Below are 12,951 nucleotides of genomic sequence, written 5' to 3' on the forward strand. Positions count from 1 at the left end.
CCGCGCCTGTTGCCTGCCCTGAAATTCGCCCTGAACGACATCCCTCGAACCAAGGAGAATCCATCATCTGGGAGAGGGTCTTTTTCCCCTCTTGCTTTCCTAGCCTTTTCCTTCTCTTTCTGAGAGGCAGCGCTTTGATCCTACCTCATCGCTTCATTAAAAAATTTCTTCATCTTGTCATCGTTCATTCCGAGAAAACCAGGGGTTTGGGGGTAGGGGCATGTGAAGCAAGCATGGTTTGATTGACTACACCACACGCACTTGATAATTCTCTTGTCGACTGTGAATTGGCTAAACCAACATTGAAAACGATCTTTCTAAGACATTCAGCGAGGAAGTGGAGTTCCTTTGGGTTATCGGTAGGTTGGCGACCATGAATTTGATATCGAGCTTCGACTTTCTTCTGAGCATTGCCACTTGTAATGTAAGTGATATGGTACGACTTTGTGACGTCGTAGAGGACTTGTTCAACCATTTTGCCCATCAGTTGAGGTTCAGACGACCGAGTCTGGATGTACTTCTTGAACCAGCCAAGAACACCTTTGTTCTTCCACAGAGTCTCTATGACTACAGCCAGGACCTCCTTCATGAACACCAGGTCGTCGAGTACTTGGCTGTTGGTGCCTGCCCCACGACATGTTCTCTTTGTCGAAAGAGTGAGCGAAAAAAGTAGCGCCTGGAGATGCAAGGGAGAGCACAGTGACGTTTTCGATCCACTTGCGAATGTCAGGCGTTGCCCCTTCGAGAATGATGGTGTTAGGAAGTTTGAAAGCTGAGTAAACCTTCCGTTCTGCTGCTAGAACATGGACTTTGAGATTTTTCGATTGCTCATCCAGAAATTCCGCGTCTCTGAGCCACTGTTGGAGGACGAGGTGAGACTCCTTGAATGTTTCATGTTGACGGTAGTATGCACCACCACCGAAGATAGTAAGGGGAATGTAATCCTCAGGTTTTGCCAGTATCATAGATTTCTGCGTTGCGTTGACATTCGCGAGGAGTTCTCCAGCGGGAATGTAGGGGTGAGGAAAGGTAGCTTCACACCAAACACTCTTAAAACCGCTCGGCTTTACTTCTATATCCTCAGCTCGAGTCATGTGGTTGTAAGAATAGCCGTCATCATCGCTGGGGTGAAAGGATTCGTCCCTGGGATTGGGGAACATGAACGGTTGGGGCATGATGTGGGATTCTTTCTATTTTTTCCTCGGGGGCTGAGTGATGGTTTTCTGCATAGATTTCAGGTGTTGTGAGATGTGAGCCACTTTGTTGATTTGGGTAACATACTTCAGTTTGGTTGTTTTCACCCTCTTTGTCTTCAGAGGAGTCATCTTCGGGGTTAGACCTCTTTTTCTCTCTGCTATCCATGCTAATGTATGCGGTAGGGCCAGTTTTGGGACCAGGCTGTTGTGCTGTGGTAGACGACAGGATGGGCAGTTATGCGTGTTCGTAGAGAGTAGAAGAGGGGAGAATGTTTTAGACCATTCAGTCATGTGTGGATCCTTTATTGGATTTGATTGTAGTCCCTTTACAAGTAGTTTTCACCCCTTTGTCCTTTCTTAACATGAGGCAGGCTCGTGTATGACAGATCCATATTCCTAGGAGTGGCGTTCTGTGTTGTGACCCAGTGGCATACTGAGGGGTGGAAGGTTGTGTTTTGGGGTTGTTGACGTTGTCGAGGCCAGTGTAGAGACAGTACCGGTTGAGGTGTATACAGCTCTCGCACGTGTAAGGACGCCCACACATTTCCTCTTCTGAGATTAATCCTTCTGAAAGTAGTCTCATTTATTTCAATCCAAAAATTCGATACATGTTTGTGTTTTGGCTAATATCAGAGGCTGCACTGAGCACTTTTGCTCTGCCCTCCATTAAACCACTTGAGGTGAGATTCTTAGTCCAGGTGGAATTTTAGGGGGTTTCGGTAATTATATACCATTCAGCATTGATTCATACTATTGCTCTATGTTCTAAGAGCCATCTACAATCCTGGTAGACGTTTGCTGTTCAGTTCAAGACTTTACAGCACGACTATTAGCTTCCCTATCGCCTTTGGATAGGTACTAGTCCCTTTCACTACTGAGAGGCTAGCCGCTGGACCCCGGTTCATGGTGGTCCTTGTGAAAGGGCATGGTAACATTTTTGCATCAAGAAGTTCTCTACCAGAAGTACTTGAGTACAAATGGCTTGGGGTTCCGGGGTCCAACGACTGCAAATGCGCTTGTAACTAATTTCCTCTGTCGGTTTCAGCAATATGGTGTGAGGCCTTAAAGAGTCGTGGATAATTTTAAATCGACGCACCTCAGTGTATATTGACCATTGTTGATGGTGCGTTGATGTATGGCAGTGTAACGAGCCAAAAAGCAAACTGGTTGAGTTTGGCTGAAGCTACCGCCCAAAGGCATGGATCTTGAGAAATAGGCAGTTGAGAACAAATATAAATGGCTAGCAAAATACGGTGTTGAACAGAGCATTTGGAGTCAGAACCTCGAAACCGCCATGATGGTCGAAGATAACATGTGATCCATACTCTTCTGCTCACCACAACCATGGTTCTCCATGGCTCAAGCTCTCAGCACTTCAGCATCCTCATACTAGAGGACCTTAACTCATTTAGGACTCTGCTAAGTGAGTTTCTCTACTGTTGCTCAAATTATCATGAAACATCTGTTGAACATCTGTGTCAAATCCGTGTAACTGGCTTTTTTCATCCTCAGGTTTCGCACCATCACACTGATTCAACGCTAACACTATGAATATGGATTGATTCTCAACGTTGCTGTGGATTCATTGGATTTCCTTGGATGTCAGGTATGTATCTTTCTGCTGAAAATCCATTCCCTGCCTACGACTCATATTCTACATTTCTACAAAGTTCCTTCAAATGAGGAAGACTGCCTGCTATTGAAGTGTACATTTGGAGGTCAGTTGGCAGGAATCCATGGAACGTTGTGGATTAGGGATGGAAGTGAGGTGGAGTTAAAATTCGACGTTCTGAAGTTTGTAGCATTCTAGTGACCTCAGAAACTGCGATTGGAATGGTTGGTCGCTAAAGGGTGATAAAGGGTTTGGATTCCAAGGAACTGGGTTCTGGATGGTTGGCTGTATAGCACCAGATGTTGATGTGCTCTTCACATAGTCTCAAACATATGGAGCTTTGGGGAGTGTGTCTAAGGTCTTTACACCTGTGGAGAGAAAGCTCGAAAAGGAGCAAAACCTTCCATTGACAATCATCCTTCCAGTCCTTGATGACACATATTCACTTCTCACAAACTCCCATTCATCAGTCCAACAAGAGAGGTTTCTTGAGTCAAATCGTGTTGCCAGCATGCAGATTTGCATGAACATCTCGGATTACGAGGAATGTACCGTTCAGTTCTCTTGTATGAGACTTCAAGTTCCTCTTTCTGAGCCACCTCCGACGTCCGGAAGGTGATTTCGATTGATGAAATGCCATGTCTTGATCTAACAAAGGTTCTACTCTCTTCTCAGTACATGCTCTACAACATTTCAACTCCTGTGTTCCCGACAACTCCACCTGACAACTCCACTCAACTCCACTTTGATACGGTGCTGCACAATATTTGTCCCATAATTGAAGAACAAGTCCATCTGGAGAGGGGTTAGAAATTATACCAGAAAACATATAAAGACCTCACTCGAAGGACAATATATTCCTCACTCAAACACTCCAGCAGTCGTCTGTTCAAGCTCTACACCTCTCTCATCATGTTGTTCAATAACTTCATTGCTCTCTCTGCCCTTACTACCCTTGCTGCCGCTGCTGCCCTCCCGGGTGACAGAGGAAGAGGATCAAAAGGCTCTGATGTCAAATGCTGTCAACAGGTTCGAAAGGCAAGTGACTCTACTGCAGCTGGCATCCTTAGCCTCCTGGGTGTCATTGTACAGGACCTCGATGACTTCATCAGCCTCAACTGCAGCCCCATCACTGTCATCGGAAATGGAAACAGTCCTTGGTTAGTCTACACCCGCTTTGTTCTCTGAGCGCATGCTCTTGACTAACAATAACCCTGATTTTTAGCTCCAATGGTGGAATTGCAGTTACTTGCACTGACATCAGCTTCAGTAATTGCAGATTGCTTGGAGAGTGACCTGTTTACTTACTACATTTTCTAGGCAATCTCATCAACATCAGATGCGCCCCGTCACTTTGTGAACGATTGTCGGCCAGGAAATTGAGGCCTACCCTACTACTTTCATATAAGGTTTTATGGCCCAGACAATGCTTGTACTACATGCAACATGAACTATTAAGTTGAATCTCTTGTGTCCCAATCAATGTATATTCGCACCTTCACGATATTATGCCTTGCAATTGATAAAGAGAGCTGATCGTATGTGGAGGTTTGTCTATGGTTCATGCAGGGGAGTTTTCCACCTCAGCAATTGTTGGCTTTCTGATGTACATTCTTGCAATTACAAATTTGTTTTATAGCGATGTTGGAAAAGTGTTACATCTTCAGCCATGTTGTCCACATTCGAGCATGCAGATGATCTCCCAATTTCGACAATTTCATTTGTAGTATTGCTAACATGCGAGTCGTGGATCACTTGTACTATGCACTCCAAGGGCCCGCCTCAATGGCCAAGTTAACCGGTCAAAATCATGTCGATGTGCCACGTTCACGTTCAGGGAATACAGCAGCTGCCACTGGAGCTCTGCTATAATCCGGTGTCTCTAGCCTTATCTCTATCTGTCCCATCCAAACACACGATATGACGCATCTCGACACAAATCAGGTTACAGGCATACTAGGCGTAGAAGGGCTTTCAATAAAGGGTGATGGTGGAGTGGGAAAAGGTGGCGACAAGGGACAGAATGGGAGAAGGAACTGATGGCTTTACGAGAGGAGTTCCGACAACTTGAGGCAATGAAGGAGGGTGAAGGTGTGAACGCGTCCATCGAATGGTACACCCAAAGCCACTGGGGATGCAGGACAATCTGGGGCAGGTGGGGGTGTTGGAAAGTGCAGTGGCTTAGGAGAAGGAGATGGCGATGGAGGTTGAGGCATTCATAGGATTGTTTTCTCTCTTTTTTGGATTCTGAGAGGAGGGATTGACGGAAGACTGCTGGAGAATGGGCCGATGGCAATGGATGGTGGGTGGAGATGTGAATGCTATGCTCTCATTCAAGGTGCAATAGTGGGCTGGTTCAATGATGTATTGGCCAGGAACAGATGATCGCAAACATTAGAATTTGAAGTTTCAAGGTAAAAAACAAAACAACATACATAGTACAAGCGAACTTCATGTTCCTCCATCTCTCTCTGTTTCCTTTCCAGCACCTCAGTGTCTTCATGTAGATGCAGCAAATGGCTATTGAAGACCTTTCTGAGCCTATGAACAGCGCTACTGGGGTGATGTCCAGAGAGCAAGCCATATCACTGGCAAAGAAATGTAGTTAGGGCATGGAGTTGGAAGTAATGGTTAAAATAGACTGCCGATTAGGCGATGACGGTTGTAATATAGATAGATAAAGGGGCAGTAACTGGTTTAGGTTGGCCATAATCTACAGTCACTCGACATTGATTGCTTTTTGACTGATTTTTGCTTTGATTTTGGTTTTTTTGGGCAATTCTTTTGGAGATTTTTTTCAGATTTCCTGTCACAGAAATGACCGAATCAACAAAGACCACAGACGAAAGGAGGGGAAATAATGAAATTAACGAAAACTGCTTACCCACTCAGAATTGTGCATTCCGAAAATTCTCCACCCAGCTTCTCTATAGAACCAAAAACTCATGTTTTGCACAAATTTGGTGGTATGCCATGGTCATCAACAACCATTAAAATGGGTGAAGTCGTCACAAGTGTAGGGGAGGTAAACAAGCAGTTTGGTACATGTGGGTGCGGTCACAGTGACTTTAGGGCAGGTCAACTGGTGACTACTCAAGATGACACCCGCAATTTCAATTGATTCAAGTAAAATTGACCTGTGTTTTCATAGAAGCCCAGACCATATTACATTTACAAGCAAGAGCTTTGAGACGATAGGGTGAAGAAAAAAGAATCCCATCGTAAGTGTAGCCCCCAAGTGTCAACAAGAAAAGATAACCTCATGGAAACGTAGGCTACTGGATACCTGTCAAAAGGGGTGTGAGATGGGGAAGCATAGGGTACTAACAACCCCCAGCACACCAGACTTGAAACAAAGTCCAGCACCCCCGCACACTGGCCCCAAAGTCCAGCATAGTCAGTGAAAGTCCAGCACACTTGCTGGACTTACAGCACACCCAACTTCTGAATCAATTTCTGGGTTGCTGCTGTTGTCCCGAGTGTGCTGGACTTGTCCGTGGGTGTGCTGCAGTATATATATTACTTTTTACTCAGTACGAAAATTGATCATACTTAGTTAAAATTCATTTCCGTCACCTCTAAACATTTAATTACTTGCTTTTTGGTTGTTTTTCTTATGAATTTTTACTTTACAGTACAATATCTACTTAGTCATGTGATGAAAATTGAAACTAACCAAGTATATACTGCAGCACACCCACAGACAAGTCCAGCACACTCAGGACAACAGCAGCACACCCAGAAATTGATTCAGAAGTTGGGTGTGCTGGACTTCACTGACTGTGCTGGACTTTGGGGCCAGTGTGCGGGGGTGCTGGACTTCATTTTAAGTCTGGTGTGCTGGAACTTGTTGAGCCCAGGAAGTGTAGGTGTGACCTGGTAAGTAGAAAAAAAAATAGAATAAAACAAATACCTAAAGAAAACAAATCAGTAAGAGAGACAGCAACTGAAGACTCACCTGGCAGATTGGCCAGCTAATGAATCCTTGCCTACGAAACTTCTGGTACTCATTACCAGACAGATAGAATGAGGTGAGTAGTTTCCAAGAGCTCGTTAGACGGTTTCTAGGAGGGGAAAAGACTCTCACATTTCAAGGCTATCTATGGCTTTTATACTACTGATTTTATTATGTAACTACATACTGCGGACTGCGGAATGACTGCGGAAATTACTGCGGAATGGGTTTTAATTAAGTTTTAATGAATTCCGGTCCGGTGAACCAAATCGAAAAATAGGGAGATGGTGTAAGCAGGATTCAATGAGCAACGGTCTTTTGGCTTGACACAAGTTAAATGGGAACACTCCTGACAATTCGTGGTCCCCAAACAGCTTCAGGATCTTCAATACCATGGCGCGCTTCAAGAATCTAGAAAGAGCGGTAATTCAGTGAATTAAGGACATCGAATTGATTGAGTCAAGGTAAACGGTACTTACTCCTCGGACTCCCCAATGGTCCTTACAATACTGTTCAAAGTCATTCAACGGAGAGTATTGAGGTTCAAATCCAGATCCAAACTCTTCCTTAATGATAGTCATAGTGATCACGGAGTCAGGTGAATCGAGCTTCTGAGGAGAGAACCTGATGCTTTCATGGAACATCGATTCCTTAGTAATCTGGAGACTCTCGAGGCGCGTTTCGTGTCCAACTAGGAATTGATATTCTGGTTTGGTCTCCATATAAGCGTTGTGGGGCTGAGAAGTACCCCAAGGGTCGGGATTAGGTTGGGCGAAAGATCGTAAGAACTTGACATCTAAATTGACGAATTCTTCTATCTCTCCCTAGGGGAATGACACTCAGAACGAGACGACTATGCAGCGTGAACATCAAACACTTACAGCCATCCAATAGACGCTGATATCCGCTAGTTCATGGCGCTTGTATCCCCCGCCAATATCCGAGTGAGCACCGGGGAACCAAACCTGCGGGAGATTTGGTGAAGAGTTAAGGATAACACTGGCAAGATTCCCTTACCTGTTTGAGAACTTGACCATCCTTCAATCCTCCAGACGGAAATGACCATAAAGTGGGGAGGAACACCTCTCTATTCTCTTGCAGCGAGACTGCATGAAGGGCGACCTTCACCGTGGCCGGGAGACTGGTGTCTTTGATGTTCAAAGCATTGATTTCGTTAAACACGGAGCCGACAGTATCCCATACTCCAACACATCTGATTAAGAAAAAGTTGAGGAAGCAATTCGGGGACGGACGTCAGTATGGACCTACTTGATATCAGGAAATCGAGTGTCAGGGAACTTCGTAATGGGCTCCTTTTCAATAAGCTGACGCCAAATCTCGAAGAAGTAGCTTAGATTTTTGCGACTCAACAACCCAATGGCATCCTATTTCCACCACCTCAGATTCGTGGCCTGCGTGCACGACAATCAGGCTGAAATCACTTACGATCAATCCGGATAACTTTCGTGCGGTGTACGCACCCCTGAGGGTAAATAAGTGAACAAAGCTCCACATCAAAACGATGAAAGCATTGTTACCTGGAAAATCTGTAGAAAAAGGTCAGCTCATCTATCCAAGAAGGAAGTATGCACTTTCTCACCCGAAAAGGCATATCTCATCCCCATCCGCAAAGTTCTGAGCAATGAAAGCGTAGGCATCGCGAACTTTACTCGCTGCAGAATGTGACGGTTATCCCGAGTCCAAACTTGATCAATGTGTGAGCTCACCAACGGCAGTTCCCAGGGCCTCTGCGTGTCGTTGAGGTATCCGTTAGTCGTACTTTTACTGGATCAGACATGAGGTATAGAATGGCCTACGCAGTAAAGCGGCGCCTGTTACTTGACTACCAGCAAAGTCCGCTTCGGACCCCACGCCGCTTTGATAATAGACAATTTGTCGGTTACCATTTCTGCAGGGAGGGTGTGTATATCGTTTAGTAAATCATTGGTTTCTTTCTTTCCCGAATGCCACTTACTTGTCTTGAGGCAGGACGGAGCGTGCTGTTCACGATACATGGATCAGATGGCATACTACGATAATGGATGGGAGGAAAATAAAAAACATACAAAGACGCAAGACATTCGTAGCGTACTCCGTATGGCCTCCACCATCCGAGGCTGCACTTTTTGCTTTACGATCAAGGCTTGCGCCACCTTCTCGGAGATCCTTGATATCGAAGCCGGGCATGTCTAGAGGGAACTCGTCCGGAAACCTTGAAAGATGGGTAGTATAATGGAATGAACCATACCGGAAACGAGATGCTTCATCTCGGAGCTTTCTATCGTGTACTATTAGTATAGAGCTCGATGAGTAGAAGCGAAAAAAACCTCTCTTACTCATAGGCGATGCCAGCGTTCCATCCTTCCCAGTGCCATCGCAGAAAACAAGAAGGGTTTTTGGAGCCATGTCGAAGGACCTTTGTCGTTGGAAATTAGAGCGAGGGGGATTTGATTCTATGAGGGAACTCTTTATACCTCTTGCCAGTGGGAAGTGGCCATCCAGCAAAGTCATCTTCCATTGAACAGGTACATCTCATTTGGCCTTCCTATATTCTAGCCCGTTTCTTCCACAAGCGGGGTGCCTATATACGTTGGAATGGATGGATAGTCGGCGCCCAGCGCCTTCGATGTTTCAGCGTTCAACCTCTAAGGAGTTCGTTAGTTCTTGGGTTCCAATAACTATCTGAAAAGTACGCCTTGAATGGCTATGGAAGAGATTCTTGCAACGACGACTTCTGGTGACATGGAAGTCGAAGGAAAGCACACCTTTCTCTAATAAACCACTCCTGGTAGTCGCCCGATATCATGCTGATACTTGACTCTGACGCTGGAGTCTTGGACTGCGTTCTTGAAGGAATCACGCAGTTCTACACGCTTCCCAACCCGGCACGGAGCGTCAGAAGTAACAGCTTCTGGGACAGATGACCGAGTGACGACACTAGATCACAGAACCGAATCATGGAGAAACACGCACAGGAATTTTGAACTGAGAGAACGACCTGCCTATTTTCTTCAATCCGGACTCTTTCGCCCACCACCTTCACCTCACCTCCTTCCGTCAACGATGTTTTGTTTGCATTGTGCTCGGCGCTGTCATTCAATGTTCCCAGTATCGATTACCGTCTAACAACTCACGTCAATAAAACCTGCAGCTTTTGATTCTTTCAGATGCTTTACCCTTCACCTTCTGTGAGTCTAAACCGCGACGCACGCTCTCACTGCAAAATTCAAAGCTTGTCAGGGCCGTGAATCCGAGTCTACGCATCCTCCACGGTCAAAGAGTCCTTTTGATGACTGAAGAAATGAATCAAGGTTCAAAAAAACTTGCTATGAAGATCTGAATGTAGATTATTATTCAAGTACTCACCTGCGACCTGAAGACACGATGGAAGAGACGGTAGACCTAGTGATTTACTTAGTAAACGTTTGAACCCGCGCGTCACGTTCTTAATTCCGGACAGGTGACGGTGGGAGACAGCCAAAGCTGGATCACGGCCGGGCGGCGTTTCGATATTAACCGAAGTTATTTTTGCTGCTTAAACCTGAACAACGACCTCCGCCATTGACGGCCACGACATCGCCGACAATGTCGCCAAGTTTACAGTTAGAAGAGGTGATATACCCGCCTCACGATGGATATCCACTCTATCTGACAGCAAAACGGTACTGGCTGCCTGAAATTCTGGACGAAACGGAGGATGCATGGACGTTAATTTTCCTTCATGCAACGAGCAGTCATAAAGAATCTTGGGAACCGACTTTGCAGAAAGTTTTTGAGTTGGCGCTGAAATATAAGAAGAGGAAGAAGGGTGTGGTGAAGATACGAGAAGCGTGGTGTTTGGATTGTCCTAATCACGGTGCAAGCGGGAGATTGAATGAGAGGGTGCTGCAGCAGGAAGAGTGGTATCTCAATTGTGCGTTTTGAATCTTCTTTTACCAGACTTCAACGTGTAAATTGACGGGAATGATACAGTTACATGTGAGAAGTATGGTCGCGCAGTACACCACTTCCTTTCTGCTGGTCCAAATTACGGTGCAAAGGTCGACTTTTACAAGCGCAAGTTATGCGGAATTGGGCATTCTTTGGGAGGGAACGCCATGTCAGTACAAACTTTGCACTCTTATACTCGAAGTGACGTTGGTCCTGCAGGTGTATGCTTCAATCTTTTTCCTCTCCAACTTTCCCAGATCCACGACCGTTTAAATCTCTTATCATCGTGGATCCAATGCTCAGTGCAGACGGACCTCACCATCTAAAAAAGCTGCGTGCGCTACTCATCAAAGGTGCATACGAACGACGTGATGTATGGCCAGATCGAGCGACTGCTATGACTGCTTTGAAGAGGAGAGATAGAACAAAAAAATGGGACCCTCGGATCCTTGACGTGTTTATTGTTGAGTTTGACATCTCTTTTCAATTGTTTTTTGCTAACCTTATTTATAGAAATACGGCGTTGTACCTCACCAGGGCTCTTACTTCAAGGAAAGCCCTTACCCTGGTGTCACTCTTGCATGTACGAGAGATCAAGAAGCGGTAAGTATCGTTTTCCACGCGAATATTCTCCCCCTTTTACCCTGCTCCCTTCAGGCAATGTATAGGGATCCTGACGGTGCAACGAAACCTGTTCAAGATCTTAACAAAGCGTGTACCGAAAAACCTGTCCACCTGATACTCGGCGGCATATGCGACTTCATGCAAGTCAATTGTCAAGTGGATCCTTGTGGAGTTGCACTCAAATTTGTCGTCATATTCTAGGCCAAAACGTACACACGACGCGCTGATTGACCCCAAGTCTGGGAGAAATTTTGCTTCAATTACCGTCATACCTGACGCCGGACATTTAGTACGTGTCAACGAGAAATCACCGCCGACGCCAGGTCTAACTCCCCTTTTCAGGTCCCTTTGGAGGTGCCGGACCGACTAGGAGAGATTGTTTTTGAGTCTCTTGTCAAGAACGCGGCTATCCTGTCCTCCGGGGGAACCAACACGGTGAAGAGCAGGTTATGATTCACAACTGATGTTACGAACAATGGACTAATATACGGATTTTGGATTGTACTCTTTTATTGTTTGGCTTGGATCTCAACTGCTGCGTATCCAGTTTCATGTACCATAACCCACAAGTAACTTTTTCCCGACTGTAGGATCGATTTAACAATCAGAAAGCTGGGATTCGAGGGTGGAAAACACCTCCACATATTATATTTCGCGAGGCACGACACACAAAAAAATATCACAGTTTGCGTATTCGATCTACCGACAGGTAGCCACAACCTCATCTCCAGCAGCAATCGCGTCCTTGAGCTTGTTCAACGCGTTCGTCACCCCCGTGTCGGTGCTATCAATAAAACATGTTAGCTCTTAAGTCTTCAAGAAAAAAACCCCCAAGGGCCAAACATACGAATTTAACCCAGTCAACGCCTGCAAAGTAGTCCCAAGCCCTTGATCAACTACCTTCCTGCCATCCGCAGGTGGGGTCGTTCCAGATATCAATGCAGTAAGGATACCCTTGATACCTTCTCCTGCGGTTTGGACGCCTTCTCGGGCGCGAGAGACGGCTGTGGCGAGAGTTTGGCTGTTGGATCTGAGGAACCGGACGAGGTTTGAGTTGGTCGTAATAGATGAGTATACTGTGTCGGTAGGTACGTACGTGTCAATTTGTTGAAGAAGAGCGTTAGTTTCGCCGAGGTCTGTAATAATTACTGCACGGGCGATATTGCATTGGAGACTGTCAGTCTTGATAGCGGTGCTGTTGGTGTTGCCAGTGGTGGTAGTAGTCGTAGTATTGCCATGATTGCCGCTGGTTCCGTTGCTCGCCTGTGACAATGGAATGACGGTGCCAGTATCAGTGCTTGCCCGAGGCAAAGGAACTGGTACGAAAAACAGTCAGCAGAAGGAAGGTAGAGGGTTTTCTGAAAAAGTCATCCCCTCACCTGATTGAGAAACGTTGACCGACCAGGCGGCCAGGAAGATATAAACGAGTGCAAGGTTGAAACGAGTCATGACGTAAAAAGAAGGAAAAAAAGGTTCGAGAACGTGAAAAACAAAGGCAATCGACACCAGGTCGGTTAGACAGGAGAAGAAGTTGAGAGTTGGAAGAAGCTGGAATGAAGAAACTCCCTTCGCCTTCAACACGATTTATAGTACATTTCCCGACAATTTCAAGTTCGATATGATTGTTTTAAAAC

General features: G+C 45.7%; 4 protein-coding genes across 4 annotated transcripts; 1 reads left to right on the top strand and 3 right to left on the bottom strand.

Moving 5' to 3' along the window:
- Positions 1-184: 184 nt before the first annotated feature.
- Positions 185-1,175, bottom strand: E1B28_003718 (uncharacterized protein; the record flags this gene model as incomplete). Its single annotated transcript, XM_043148148.1, has 2 exons — positions 185-643; positions 699-1,175. The coding sequence occupies 2 exons, from the start codon at positions 1,173-1,175 to the stop codon at positions 185-187; spliced, it is 936 nt and encodes a 311-aa protein (XP_043012740.1).
- Positions 1,176-3,720: 2,545 nt separating this feature from the next.
- E1B28_003719 (uncharacterized protein) lies at positions 3,721-4,103 on the top strand (the record flags this gene model as incomplete). The annotated part of the gene is made up of 2 exons (XM_043148149.1): positions 3,721-3,968; positions 4,034-4,103. 2 exons carry the CDS (start codon positions 3,721-3,723, stop codon positions 4,101-4,103), a joined length of 318 nt encoding a protein of 105 aa, XP_043012741.1.
- Positions 4,104-6,483: 2,380 nt separating this feature from the next.
- On the bottom strand, positions 6,484-10,187 carry E1B28_003720 (uncharacterized protein). The gene is made up of 17 exons (XM_043148150.1): positions 10,130-10,187; positions 9,947-10,056; positions 9,238-9,885; positions 9,100-9,179; positions 9,012-9,041; positions 8,830-8,952; positions 8,739-8,763; positions 8,581-8,672; positions 8,491-8,511; positions 8,364-8,436; positions 8,302-8,310; positions 8,210-8,246; positions 8,033-8,148; positions 7,781-7,976; positions 7,645-7,728; positions 7,243-7,587; positions 6,484-7,174 (listed from the first exon to the last, which is right to left on the bottom strand). The coding sequence occupies exons 3-17, from the start codon at positions 9,297-9,299 to the stop codon at positions 7,097-7,099; spliced, it is 1,371 nt and encodes a 456-aa protein (XP_043012742.1). The 5' UTR covers positions 9,300-9,885; positions 9,947-10,056; positions 10,130-10,187; the 3' UTR covers positions 6,484-7,096.
- Positions 10,188-12,016: 1,829 nt separating this feature from the next.
- E1B28_003721 (uncharacterized protein) lies at positions 12,017-12,766 on the bottom strand (the record flags this gene model as incomplete). Its single annotated transcript, XM_043148151.1, has 4 exons — positions 12,017-12,101; positions 12,165-12,347; positions 12,414-12,633; positions 12,697-12,766. 4 exons carry the CDS (start codon positions 12,764-12,766, stop codon positions 12,017-12,019), a joined length of 558 nt encoding a protein of 185 aa, XP_043012743.1.
- Between the last annotated feature and the right edge of the window lie 185 nt (positions 12,767-12,951).

The sequence above is a fragment of the Marasmius oreades genome, chromosome 2, assembly GCF_018924745.1.
Source record: "Marasmius oreades isolate 03SP1 chromosome 2, whole genome shotgun sequence".
Lineage (NCBI taxonomy): Eukaryota > Fungi > Basidiomycota > Agaricomycetes > Agaricales > Marasmiaceae > Marasmius > Marasmius oreades.

Coding starts and splice junctions, on each gene's coding strand:
- E1B28_003720 (XM_043148150.1), bottom strand. CDS start 9,299: ATGAGATGTACCTGTTCAATGGAAGATGACTTTGCTGGATGGCCACTT. Junction 9,180..9,237: donor CCACTTCCCACTGGCAAGAG/GTATAAAGAGTT, acceptor CCAACGACAAAG/GTCCTTCGACATGGCTCCAA. Junction 8,673..8,738: donor TCCGTCCTGCCTCAAGACAA/GTAAGTGGCATT, acceptor CCCTCCCTGCAG/AAATGGTAACCGACAAATTG.